Below are 14,482 nucleotides of genomic sequence, written 5' to 3' on the forward strand. Positions count from 1 at the left end.
ACTTGAACGCCTAAAACATAACATACAAATTGAAAAGGCGGACCTCGAAAAAATACACAATTGGCAATGAAAGGTCGGGATGAGTTGGAATTACATGTGTCTGAAATGCAAACCCAAAGAGAGGGAATAGAAAAAGACAAACAAAAGATACAAGATGAGAAGGATGAGGTGGAACAGATCAAGATGGAGTTACGGAGAAGGTCAGAGAATCTAGACAAAATAATGGAGGAGACCAAGACAGAAAAGGAGAATCTTGACAACATGGCTGTCCAAATCCAGAAGGAGAAAGAGGTAATTGAAAGTGTTGTTGAGGATATCAAGACAAAGAAGACCGATATGGAATTGATGAAAGCTGAGATTGAGACAGAGAAACAAGAGACAGAAAACATGAAGGATGTGATATCAAGCGAGAAACGTTATTTGGAGCAAATGAAGATTGAGATGGAAAAAACCAAGGACAAGATAGCAATCGATGTTGGTGATTTGGAACAGAAAAAGGCTGAGATTGAGAGAGAAAGAGATGAAGCAGACAAGAAGATGGTTGAATTGAAAGAGGAAGAGCAAAGTATGAAGGAGGATATTAAGAAGACGAAAGACAACCTAGAGCAGATCAATGCTGAAATACAATTACAGCGAGAGGACATTGCAACCCAAATGGAGGAGCTAAATGTCAAAAAAGCAGAGTTGGAAAACATTCAAATGGACATCGACAGACAAAAAGAACAGATGGACGAAACGCAAAATGCTATAATCATGGAAAAGAATGAACTGGAAGAGAAGCTTGCTGGCATGCAAAAACAAACGGAGGAGTTGGAAGCCATCATTGAAATGACAAAGCGGGAGAAGGAGGATTGATGAGGATAAAGGCTGAAATAGAGGAACAGAAAGATCAAATGGAAGACAATCTGATGGATACTCTGAAACATGACAGAGAAGAACTTGAACGTCTAAAACATAACATACAAATTGAAAAGGCGGACCTCGAAAAAAAATACACAATTGGCAATGAAAGGTCGGGATGAGTTGGAATTACAAGTGTCTGAAATGCAAACCCAAAGAGAGGGAATAGAAAAAGACAAACAAAAGATACAAGATGAGAAGGATGAGGTGGAACAGATCAAGATGGAGTTACGGAGAAGGTCAGAGAATCTAGACAAAATAATGGAGGAGACCAAGACAGAAAAGGAGAATCTTGACAACATGGCTGTCCAAATCCAGAAGGAGAAAGAGCTAACTGAAAGTGTTGTTGAGGATATCAAGACAAATAAGACTGATATGGAATTGATGAAAGCTGAGATTGAGACAGAGAAACAAGAGACAGAAAACATGAAGGATGTGATATCAAGCGAGAAACGTTATTTGGAGCAAATGAAGATTGAGATGGAAAACCAAGGACAAGATAGCAATCGATGTTGGTGATTTGGAACAGAAAAGGGCTGAGATTGAGAGAGAAAGAGATGAAGCAGACAAGAGGATGGTTGAATTGAAAGAGGAAGAGCAAAGTATGAAGGAGGATATTAAGAAGACTAAAGACAACCTAGAGCAGATCAATGCTGAAATACAATTACAGCGAGAGGACATTGCAACCCAAATGGAGGAGCTAAATGTCAAAAAGCAGAGGTGGAAAACATTCAAATGGACATCGACAGACAAAAAGAACAGATGGACGAAACGCAAAATGCTATAATCATGGAAAATAATGAACTGGAAGAGAAGCTTGCTGGCATGCAAAAACAAACGGAGGAGTTGAAGCCATCATTGAAATGACAAAGCGGGAGAAGGAGGATGTGATGAGGATAAAGGCTGAAATAGAGGAACAGAAAGATCAAATGGAAGACAATCTGATGGAAACTCTGAAACATGACAGAGAAGAACTTGAACGCTCTAAAACATAACATACAAATTGAAAAGGCGTAATTTCTCGAAAAAAATACACAATTGGCAATGAAAGGTCGGGATGAGTTGGAATTACAAGTGTCTGAAATGCAAACCCAAAGAGAGGGAATAGAAAAAGACAAACAAAAGATACAAGATGAGAAGGATGAGGTGGAACAGATCAAGATGGAGTTACGGAGAAGGTCAGAGAATCTAGACAAAATAATGGAGGAGACCCAGACAGAAAAAGGAGAATCTTGACAACATGGCTGTCCAAATCCAGAAGGAGAAAGAGGTAATTGAAAGTGTTGTTGAGGATATCAAGAGAAGGAAGACTGATATGGAACTGATGAAAGCTGAGATTGAAACAGAGAAACAAGAGACAGAAAACATGAAGTATTTGATATCAAGCGAGAAACGTTATTTGGAGCAAATGAAGATTGAGATGGAAAAAACCAAGGACAAGATAGCAATCGATGTTGGTGATTTGGAACAGAAAAAGGCTGAGATTGAGAGAGAAAGAGATGAAGCAGACAAGAAGATGGTTGAATTGAAAGAGGAAGAGCAAAGTATGAAGGAGGATATTAAGAAGACGAAAGACAACCTAGAGCAGATCAATGCTGAAATACAATTACAGCGAGAGGACATTGCAACCCAAATGGAGGAGCTAAATGTAAAAAAGCAGAGTTGGAAAACATTCAAATGGACATCGACAGACAAAAAGAACAGATGGACGAAACGCAAAATGCTATAATCATGGAAAATAATGAACTGGAAGAGAAGCTTGCTGGCATGCAAAAACAAACGGAGGAGTTGGAAGCCATCATTGAAATGACAAAGCAGGAGAAGGAGGATGTGATGAGGATAAAGGCTGAAATAGAGGAACAGAAAGATCAAATGGAAGACAATCTGATGGAAACTCTCAAACATGACAGAGAAGAACTTGAACGTCTAAAACATAACATACAAATTGAAAAGGCGGACCTCGAAAAAATTACACAATTGGCAATGAAAGGTCGGGATGAGTTGGAATTACAAGTGTCTGAAATGCAAACCCAAAGAGAGGGAATAGAAAAAGACAAACAAAAGATACAAGATGAGAAGGATGAGGTGGAACAGATCAAGATGGAGTTACGGAGAAGGTCAGAGAATCTAGACAAAATAATGGAGGAGACCATGACAGAAAAGGAGAATCTTGACAACATGGCTGTCCAAATCCAGAAGGAGAAAGAGGTAATTAAAAGTGTTGTTGAGGATATCAAGACAAAGAAGACTGATATGGAATTGATGAAAGCTGAGATTGAGACAGAGAAACAAGAGACAGAAAACATGAAGGATGTGATATCAAGCGAGAAACGTTATTTGGAGCAAATGAAGATTGAGATGGAAAAAACCAAGGACAAGATAGCAATCGATGTTGGTGATTTGGAACAGAAAAAGGCTGAGATTGAGAGAGAAAGAGATGAAGCAGACAAGAAGATGGTTGAATTGAAAGAGGAAGAGCAAAGTATGAAGGAGGATATTAAGAAGACGAAAGACAACCTAGAGCAGATCAATGCTGAAATACAATTACAGCGAGAGGACATTGCAACCCAAATGGAGGAGCTAAATGTCAAAAAAGCAGAGTTGGAAAACATTCAAATGGACATCGACAGACAAAAAGAACAGATGGACGAAACGCAAAATGCTATAATCATGGAAAAGAATGAACTGGAAGAGAAGCTTGCTGGCATGCAAAAACAAACGGAGGAGGTGGAAGCCATCATTGAAATGACAAAGCGGGAGAAGGAGGATGTGATGAGGATAAAGGCTGAAATAGAGGAACAGAAAGATCAAATGGAAGACAATCTGATGGAAACTCTGAAACATGACAGAGAGGAACTTGAACGTCTAAAACATAACATACAAATTGAAAAGGCGGACCTCGAAAAAAATACACAATTGGCAATGAAAGGTCGGGATGAGTTGGAATTACAAGTGTCTGAAATGCAAACCCAAAGAGAGGGAATAGAAAAAGACAAACAAAAGATACAAGATGAGAAGGATGAGGTGGAACAGATCAAGATGGAGTTACGGAGAAGGTCAGAGAATCTAGACAAAATAATGGAGGAGACCCAGACAGAAAAGGAGAATCTTGACAACATGGCTGTCCAAATCCAGAAGGAGAAAGAGGTAATTGAAAGTGTTGTTAAGGATATCAAGACAAGGAAGACTGATATGGAACTGATGAAAGCTGAGATTGAAACAGAGAAACAAGAGACAGAAAACATGAAGTATTTGATATCAAGCGAGAAACGTTATTTGGAGCAAATGAAGATTGAGATGGAAAAAACCAAGGACAAGATAGCAATCGATGTTGGTGATTTGGAACAGAAAAAGGCTGAGATTGAGAGAGAAAGAGATGAAGCAGACAAGAAGATGGTTGAATTGAAAGAGGAAGAGCAAAGTATGAAGGAGGATATTAAGAAGACGAAAGACAACCTAGAGCAGATCAATGCTGAAATACAATTACAGCGAGAGGACATTGCAACCCAAATGGAGGAGCTAAATGTAAAAAAAGCAGAGTTGGAAAACATTCAAATGGACATCGACAGACAAAAAGAACAGATGGACGAAACGCAAAATGCTATAATCATGGAAAAGAATGAACTGGAAGAGAAGCTTGCTGGCATGCAAAAACAAACGGAGGAGTTGGAAGCCATCATTGAAATGACAAAGCAGGAGAAGGAGGATGTGATGAGGATAAAGGCTGAAATAGAGGAACAGAAAGATCAAATGGAAGACAATCTGATGGAAACTCTCAAACATGACAGAGAAGAACTTGAACGTCTAAAACATAACATACAAATTGAAAAGGCGGACCTCGAAAAAATTACACAATTGGCAATGAAAGGTCGGGATGAGTTGGAATTACAAGTGTCTGAAATGCAAACCCAAAGAGAGGGAATAGAAAAAGACAAACAAAAGATACAAGATGAGAAGGATGAGGTGGAACAGATCAAGATGGAGTTACGGAGAAGGTCAGAGAATCTAGACAAAATAATGGAGGAGACCAAGACAGAAAAGGAGAATCTTGACAACATGGCTGTCCAAATCCAGAAGGAGAAAGAGCTAACTGAAAGTGTTGTTGAGGATATCAAGACAAATAAGACTGATATGGAATTGATGAAAGCTGAGATTGAGACAGAGAAACAAGAGACAGAAAACATGAAGGATGTGATATCAAGCGAGAAACGTTATTTGGAGCAAATGAAGATTGAGATGGAAAAAACCAAGGACAAGATAGCAATCGATGTTGGTGATTTGGAACAGAAAAGGGCTGAGATTGAGAGAGAAAGAGATGAAGCAGACAAGAGGATGGTTGAATTGAAAGAGGAAGAGCAAAGTATGAAGGAGGATATTAAGAAGACTAAAGACAACCTAGAGCAGATCAATGCTGAAATACAATTACAGCGAGAGGACATTGCAACCCAAATGGAGGAGCTAAATGTCAAAAAAGCAGAGGTGGAAAACATTCAAATGGACATCGACAGACAAAAAGAACAGATGGACGAAACGCAAAATGCTATAATCATGGAAAATAATGAACTGGAAGAGAAGCTTGCTGGCATGCAAAAACAAACGGAGGAGTTGGAAGCCATCATTGAAATGACAAAGCGGGAGAAGGAGGATGTGATGAGGATAAAGGCTGAAATAGAGGAACAGAAAGATCAAATGGAAGACAATCTGATGGAAACTCTGAAACATGACAGAGAAGAACTTGAACGTCTAAAACATAACATACAAATTGAAAAGGCGTACTCGAAAAAAAATACACAATTGGCAATGAAAGGTCGGGATGAGTTGGAATTACAAGTGTCTGAAATGCAAACCCAAAGAGAGGGAATAGAAAAAGACAAACAAAAGATACAAGATGAGAAGGATGAGGTGGAACAGATCAAGATGGAGTTACGGAGAAGGTCAGAGAATCTAGACAAAATAATGGAGGAGACCCAGACAGAAAAGGAGAATCTTGACAACATGGCTGTCCAAATCCAGAAGGAGAAAGAGGTAATTGAAAGTGTTGTTGAGGATATCAAGAGAAGGAAGACTGATATGGAACTGATGAAAGCTGAGATTGAAACAGAGAAACAAGAGACAGAAAACATGAAGTATTTGATATCAAGCGAGAAACGTTATTTGGAGCAAATGAAGATTGAGATGGAAAAAACCAAGGACAAGATAGCAATCGATGTTGGTGATTTGGAACAGAAAAAGGCTGAGATTGAGAGAGAAAGAGATGAAGCAGACAAGAAGATGGTTGAATTGAAAGAGGAAGAGCAAAGTATGAAGGAGGATATTAAGAAGACGAAAGACAACCTAGAGCAGATCAATGCTGAAATACAATTACAGCGAGAGGACATTGCAACCCGAATGGAGGAGCTAAATGTCAAAAAAGCAGAGTTGGAAAACATTCAAATGGACATCGACAGACAAAAAGAACAGATAGACGAAACGCAAAATGCTATAATCATGGAAAAGAATGAACTGGAAGAGAAGCTTGCTGGCATGCAAAAACAAACGGAGGAGTTGGAAGCCATCATTGAAATGACAAAGCGGGAGAAGGAGGATGTGATGAGGATTAAGGCTGAAATAGAGGAACAGAAAGATCAAATGGAAGACAATCTGATGGAAACTCTGAAACATGACAGAGAAGAACTTGAACGTCCAAAACATAACATACAAATTGAAAAGGCGGACCTCGAAAAAAATACACAATTGGCAATGAAAGGTCGGGATGAGTTGGAATTACATGTGTCTGAAATGCAAACCCAAAGAGAGGGAATAGAAAAAGACAAACAAAAGATACAAGATGAGAAGGATGAGGTGGAACAGATCAAGATGGAGTTACGGAGAAGGTCAGAGAATCTAGACAAAATAATGGAGGAGACCAAGACAGAAAAGGAGAATCTTGACAACATGGCTGTCCAAATCCAGAAGGAGAAAGAGGTAATTGAAAGTGTTGTTGAGGATATCAAGACAAAGAAGACTGATATGGAATTGATGAAAGCTGAGATTGAGACAGAGAAACAAGAGACAGAAAACATGAAGGATGTGATATCAAGCGAGAAACGTTATTTGGAGCAAATGAAGATTGAGATGGAAAAAACCAAGGACAAGATAGCAATCGATGTTGGTGATTTGGAACAGAAAAAGGCTGAGATTGAGAGAGAAAGAGATGAAGCAGACAAGAAGATGGTTGAATTGAAAGAGGAAGAGCAAAGTATGAAGGAGGATATTAAGAAGACGAAAGACAACCTAGAGCAGATCAATGCTGAAATACAATTACAGCGAGAGGACATTGCAACCCAAATGGAGGAGCTAAATGTCAAAAAAGCAGAGTTGGAAAACATTCAAATGGACATCGACAGACAAAAAGAACAGATGGACGAAACGCAAAATGCTATAATCATGGAAAAGAATGAACTGGAAGAGAAGCTTGCTGGCATGCAAAAACAAACGGAGGAGTTGGAAGCCATCATTGAAATGACAAAGCGGGAGAAGGAGGATGTGATGAGGATAAAGGCTGAAATAGAGGAACAGAAAGATCAAATGGAAGACAATCTGATGGATACTCTGAAACATGACAGAGAAGAACTTGAACGTCTAAAACATAACATACAAATTGAAAAGGCGGACCTCGAAAAAAATACACAATTGGCAATGAAAGGTCGGGATGAGTTGGAATTACAAGTGTCTGAAATGCAAACCCAAAGAGAGGGAATAGAAAAAGACAAACAAAAGATACAAGATGAGAAGGATGAGGTGGAACAGATCAAGATGGAGTTACGGAGAAGGTCAGAGAATCTAGACAAAATAATGGAGGAGACCAAGACAGAAAAGGAGAATCTTGACAACATGGCTGTCCAAATCCAGAAGGAGAAAGAGCTAACTGAAAGTGTTGTTGAGGATATCAAGACAAATAAGACTGATATGGAATTGATGAAAGCTGAGATTGAGACAGAGAAACAAGAGACAGAAAACATGAAGGATGTGATATCAAGCGAGAAACGTTATTTGGAGCAAATGAAGATTGAGATGGAAAACCAAGGACAAGATAGCAATCGATGTTGGTGATTTGGAACAGAAAAGGGCTGAGATTGAGAGAGAAAGAGATGAAGCAGACAAGAGGATGGTTGAATTGAAAGAGGAAGAGCAAAGTATGAAGGAGGATATTAAGAAGACTAAAGACAACCTAGAGCAGATCAATGCTGAAATACAATTACAGCGAGAGGACATTGCAACCCAAATGGAGGAGCTAAATGTCAAAAAAGCAGAGGTGGAAAACATTCAAATGGACATCGACAGACAAAAAGAACAGATGGACGAAACGCAAAATGCTATAATCATGGAAAATAATGAACTGGAAGAGAAGCTTGCTGGCATGCAAAAACAAACGGAGGAGTTGGAAGCCATCATTGAAATGACAAAGCGGGAGAAGGAGGATGTGATGAGGATAAAGGCTGAAATAGAGGAACAGAAAGATCAAATGGAAGACAATCTGATGGAAACTCTGAAACATGACAGAGAAGAACTTGAACGTCTAAAACATAACATACAAATTGAAAAGGCGTACCTCGAAAAAAATACACAATTGGCAATGAAAGGTCGGGATGAGTTGGAATTACAAGTGTCTGAAATGCAAACCCAAAGAGAGGGAATAGAAAAAGACAAACAAAAGATACAAGATGAGAAGGATGAGGTGGAACAGATCAAGATGGAGTTACGGAGAAGGTCAGAGAATCTAGACAAAATAATGGAGGAGACCCAGACAGAAAAGGAGAATCTTGACAACATGGCTGTCCAAATCCAGAAGGAGAAAGAGGTAATTGAAAGTGTTGTTGAGGATATCAAGAGAAGGAAGACTGATATGGAACTGATGAAAGCTGAGATTGAAACAGAGAAACAAGAGACAGAAAACATGAAGTATTTGATATCAAGCGAGAAACGTTATTTGGAGCAAATGAAGATTGAGATGGAAAAAACCAAGGACAAGATAGCAATCGATGTTGGTGATTTGGAACAGAAAAAGGCTGAGATTGAGAGAGAAAGAGATGAAGCAGACAAGAAGATGGTTGAATTGAAAGAGGAAGAGCAAAGTATGAAGGAGGATATTAAGAAGACGAAAGACAACCTAGAGCAGATCAATGCTGAAATACAATTACAGCGAGAGGACATTGCAACCCAAATGGAGGAGCTAAATGTAAAAAAAGCAGAGTTGGAAAACATTCAAATGGACATCGACAGACAAAAAGAACAGATGGACGAAACGCAAAATGCTATAATCATGGAAAATAATGAACTGGAAGAGAAGCTTGCTGGCATGCAAAAACAAACGGAGGAGTTGGAAGCCATCATTGAAATGACAAAGCAGGAGAAGGAGGATGTGATGAGGATAAAGGCTGAAATAGAGGAACAGAAAGATCAAATGGAAGACAATCTGATGGAAACTCTCAAACATGACAGAGAAGAACTTGAACGTCTAAAACATAACATACAAATTGAAAAGGCGGACCTCGAAAAAAATTACACAATTGGCAATGAAAGGTCGGGATGAGTTGGAATTACAAGTGTCTGAAATGCAAACCCAAAGAGAGGGAATAGAAAAAAGACAAACAAAAGATACAAGATGAGAAGGATGAGGTGGAACAGATCAAGATGGAGTTACGGAGAAGGTCAGAGAATCTAGACAAAATAATGGAGGAGACCATGACAGAAAAGGAGAATCTTGACAACATGGCTGTCCAAATCCAGAAGGAGAAAGAGGTAATTAAAAGTGTTGTTGAGGATATCAAGACAAAGAAGACTGATATGGAATTGATGAAAGCTGAGATTGAGACAGAGAAACAAGAGACAGAAAACATGAAGGATGTGATATCAAGCGAGAAACGTTATTTGGAGCAAATGAAGATTGAGATGGAAAAAACCAAGGACAAGATAGCAATCGATGTTGGTGATTTGGAACAGAAAAAGGCTGAGATTGAGAGAGAAAGAGATGAAGCAGACAAGAAGATGGTTGAATTGAAAGAGGAAGAGCAAAGTATGAAGGAGGATATTAAGAAGACGAAAGACAACCTAGAGCAGATCAATGCTGAAATACAATTACAGCGAGAGGACATTGCAACCCAAATGGAGGAGCTAAATGTCAAAAAAAGCAGAGTTGGAAAACATTCAAATGGACATCGACAGACAAAAAGAACAGATGGACGAAACGCAAAATGCTATAATCATGGAAAAGAATGAACTGGAAGAGAAGCTTGCTGGCATGCAAAAACAAACGGAGGAGGTGGAAGCCATCATTGAAATGACAAAGCGGGAGAAGGAGGATGTGATGAGGATAAAGGCTGAAATAGAGGAACAGAAAGATCAAATGGAAGACAATCTGATGGAAACTCTGAAACATGACAGAGAAGAACTTGAACGTCTAAAACATAACATACAAATTGAAAAGGCGGACCTCGAAAAAAATACACAATTGGCAATGAAAGGTCGGGATGAGTTGGAATTACAAGTGTCTGAAATGCAAACCCAAAGAGAGGGAATAGAAAAAGACAAACAAAAGATACAAGATGAGAAGGATGAGGTGGAACAGATCAAGATGGAGTTACGGAGAAGGTCAGAGAATCTAGACAAAATAATGGAGGAGACCCAGACAGAAAAGGAGAATCTTGACAACATGGCTGTCCAAATCCAGAAGGAGAAAGAGGTAATTGAAAGTGTTGTTGAGGATATCAAGACAAGGAAGACTGATATGGAACTGATGAAAGCTGAGATTGAAACAGAGAAACAAGAGACAGAAAACATGAAGTATTTGATATCAAGCGAGAAACGTTATTTGGAGCAAATGAAGATTGAGATGGAAAAAACCAAGGACAAGATAGCAATCGATGTTGGTGATTTGGAACAGAAAAAGGCTGAGATTGAGAGAGAAAGGGATGAAGCAGACAAGAAGATGGTTGAATTGAAAGAGGAAGAGCAAAGTATGAAGGAGGATATTAAGAAGACGAAAGACAACCTAGAGCAGATCAATGCTGAAATACAATTACAGCGAGAGGACATTGCAACCCAAATGGAGGAGCTAAATGTAAAAAAGCAGAGTTGGAAAACATTCAAATGGACATCGACAGACAAAAAGAACAGATGGACGAAACGCAAAAATGCTATAATCATGGAAAAGAATGAACTGGAAGAGAAGCTTGCTGGCATGCAAAAACAAACGGAGGAGTTGGAAGCCATCATTGAAATGACAAAGCAGGAGAAGGAGGATGTGATGAGGATAAAGGCTGAAATAGAGGAACAGAAAGATCAAATGGAAGACAATCTGATGGAAACTCTCAAACATGACAGAGAAGAACTTGAACGTCTAAAACATAACATACAAATTGAAAAGGCGGACCTCGAAAAAATTACACAATTGGCAATGAAAGGTCGGGATGAGTTGGAATTACAAGTGTCTGAAATGCAAACCCAAAGAGAGGGAATAGAAAAGACAAACAAAAGATACAAGATGAGAAGGATGAGGTGGAACAGATCAAGATGGAGTTACGGAGAAGGTCAGAGAATCTAGACAAAATAATGGAGGAGACCAAGACAGAAAAGGAGAATCTTGACAACATGGCTGTCCAAATCCAGAAGGAGAAAGAGGTAATTAAAAGTGTTGTTGAGGATATCAAGACAAAGAAGACTGATATGGAATTGATGAAAGCTGAGATTGAGACAGAGAAACAAGAGACAGAAAACATGAATGATGTGATATCAAGCGAGAAACGCTATTTGGAGCAAATGAAGATTGAGATGGAAAACCAAGGACAAGATAGCAATCGATGTTGGTGATTTGGAACAGAAAAAGGCTGAGATTGAGAGAGAAAGAGATGAAGCAGAGAAGAAGATGGTTGAATTGAAAGAGGAAGAGCAAAGTATGAAGGAGGATATTAAGAAGACGAAAGACAACCTAGAGTAGATCAATGCTGAAATACAATTACAGCGAGAGGACATTGCAACCCAAATGGAGGAGCTAAATGTCAAAAAAAGCAGAGTTGGAAAACATTCAAATGGACATCGACAGACAAAAAGAACAGATGGACGAAACGCAAAATGCTATAATCATGGAAAAGAATGAACTGGAAGAGAAGCTTGCTGGCATGCAAAAAACAAACGGAGGAGTTGGAAGCCATCATTGAAATGATAAAGCAGGAGAAGGAGGATGTGATGAGGATAAAGGCTGAAATAGAGGAACATAAAGACTCAAATGGAAGACAATCTGATGGAAACTCTCAAACATGACAGAGAAGAACTGAACGTCTAAAACATAACATACAAATTGAAAAAGGCGGACCTCAAAAAATTACACAATTGGCAATGAAAGGTCGGGATGAGTTGGAATTACAAGTGTCTGAAATGCAAACCCAAAGAGAGGGAATAGAAAAAGACAAACAAAAGATACAAGATGAGAAGGATGAGGTGGAACAGATCAAGATGGAGTTACGGAGAAGGTCAGAGAATCTAGACAAAATAATGGAGGAGACCCAGACAGAAAAGGAGAATCTTGACAACATGGCTGTCCAAATCCAGAAGGAGAAAGAGGTAATTGAAAGTGTTGTTGAGGATATCAAGACAAGGAAGACTGATATGGAACTGATGAAAGCTGAGATTGAAACAGAGAAACAAGAGACAGAAAACATGAAGTATTTGATATCAAGCGAGAAACGTTATTTGGAGCAAATGAAGATTGAGATGGAAAAACCAAGGACAAGATAGCAATCGATGTTGGTGATTTGGAACAGAAAAAGGCTGAGATTGAGAGAGAAAGAGATGAAGCAGACAAGAAGATGGTTGAATTGAAAGAGGAAGAGCAAAGTATGAAGGAGGATATTAAGAAGACGAAAGACAACCTAGAGCAGATCAATGCTGAAATACAATTACAGCGAGAGGACATTGCAACCCAAATGGAGGAGCTAAATGTCAAAAAAAGCAGAGTTGGAAAACATTCAAATGGACATCGACAGACAAAAAGAACAGATGGACGAAACGCAAAATGCTATAATCATGGAAAAGAATGAACTGGAAGAGAAGCTTGCTGGCATGCAAAAACAAACGGAGGAGTTGGAAGCCATCATTGAAATGACAAAGCAGGAGAAGGAGGATGTGATGAGGATAAAGGCTGAAATAGAGGAACAGAAAGATCAAATGGAAGACAATCTGATGGAAACTCTCAAACATGACAGAGAAGAACTTGAACGCCTAAAACATAAACATACAAATTGAAAAAGGGGACCGAAAAAATTACACAATTGGCAATGAAAGGTCGGGATGAGTTGGAATTACAAGTGTCTGAAATGCAAACCCAAAGAGAGGGAATAGAAAAAAGACAAACAAAAGATACAAGATGAGAAGGATGAGGTGGAACAGATCAAGATGGAGTTACGGAGAAGGTCAGAGAATCTAGACAAAATAATGGAGGAGACCATGACAGAAAAGGAGAATCTTGACAACATGGCTGTCCAAATCCAGAAGGAGAAAGAGGTAATTAAAAGTGTTGTTGAGGATATCAAGACAAAGAAGACTGATATGGAATTGATGAAAGCTGAGATTGAGACAGAGAAACAAGAGACAGAAAACATGAAGGATGTGATATCAAGCGAGAAACGTTATTTGGAGCAAATGAAGATTGAGATGGAAAAAACCAAGGACAAGATAGCAATCGATGTTGGTGATTTGGAACAGAAAAAGGCTGAGATTGAGAGAGAAAGAGATGAAGCAGACAAGAAGATGGTTGAATTGAAAGAGGAAGAGCAAAGTATGAAGGAGGATATTAAGAAGACGAAAAGACAACCTAGAGCAGATCAATGCTGAAATACAATTACAGCGAGAGGACATTGCAACCCAAATGGAGGAGCTAAATGTCAAAAAAAGCAGAGTTGGAAAACATTCAAATGGACATCGACAGACAAAAAGAACAGATGGACGAAACGCAAAATGCTATAATCATGGAAAAGAATGAACTGGAAGAGAAGCTTGTGGCATGCAAAACAAACGGAGGAGGTGGAAGCATCATTGAAATGACAAAGCGGGAGAAGGAGGATGTGATGAGGATAAAGGCTGAAATAGAGGAACAGAAAGATCAAATGGAAGACAATCTGATGGAAACTCTGAAACATGACAGAGAAGAACTTGAACGTCTAAAACATAACATACAAATTGAAAAGGCGGACCTCGAAAAAAATACACAATTGGCAATGAAAGGTCAGGATGAGTTGGAATTACAATTGTCTGAAATGCAAACCCAAAGAGAGGGAATAGAAAAAGACAAACAAAAGATACAAGATGAGAAGGATGAGGTGGAACAGATCAAGATGGAGTTACGGAGAAGGTCAGAGAATCTAGACAAAATAATGGAGGAGACCCAGACAGAAAAGGAGAATCTTGACAACATGGCTGTCCAAATCCAGAAGGAGAAAGAGGTAATTGAAAGTGTTGTTGAGGATATCAAGACAAGGAAGACTGATATGGAACTGATGAAAGCTGAGATTGAAACAGAGAAACAAGAGACAGAAAACATGAAGTATTT

General features: G+C 38.9%; 2 protein-coding genes across 2 annotated transcripts; both read left to right on the forward strand.

Moving 5' to 3' along the window:
• Positions 1-2,556: 2,556 nt before the first annotated feature.
• Positions 2,557-10,655, forward strand: LOC123491428 (trichohyalin-like). Its single transcript, XM_045222203.1, has 2 exons — positions 2,557-7,959; positions 8,003-10,655. Exons 1-2 carry the CDS (start codon positions 2,578-2,580, stop codon positions 9,470-9,472), a joined length of 6,852 nt encoding a protein of 2,283 aa, XP_045078138.1. The 5' UTR covers positions 2,557-2,577; the 3' UTR covers positions 9,473-10,655.
• A 2,604-nt stretch (positions 10,656-13,259) lies between these two features.
• Positions 13,260-13,767, forward strand: LOC123491429 (myosin-6-like). Its single transcript, XM_045222204.1, has one exon. It carries the CDS (start codon positions 13,330-13,332, stop codon positions 13,765-13,767), a length of 438 nt encoding a protein of 145 aa, XP_045078139.1. The 5' UTR covers positions 13,260-13,329.
• Positions 13,768-14,482: the final 715 nt, after the last annotated feature.

Source organism: Coregonus clupeaformis, chromosome 8 (assembly GCF_020615455.1).
Source record: "Coregonus clupeaformis isolate EN_2021a chromosome 8, ASM2061545v1, whole genome shotgun sequence".
NCBI lineage: Eukaryota > Metazoa > Chordata > Actinopteri > Salmoniformes > Salmonidae > Coregonus > Coregonus clupeaformis.

Coding starts and splice junctions, on each gene's coding strand:
- LOC123491428 (XM_045222203.1), top strand. CDS start 2,578: ATGGACATCGACAGACAAAAAGAACAGATGGACGAAACGCAAAATGCT. Junction 7,960..8,002: donor AAATGAAGATTGAGATGGAA/AACCAAGGACAA, acceptor GATTTGGAACAG/AAAAGGGCTGAGATTGAGAG.
- LOC123491429 (XM_045222204.1), top strand. CDS start 13,330: ATGGAGTTACGGAGAAGGTCAGAGAATCTAGACAAAATAATGGAGGAG.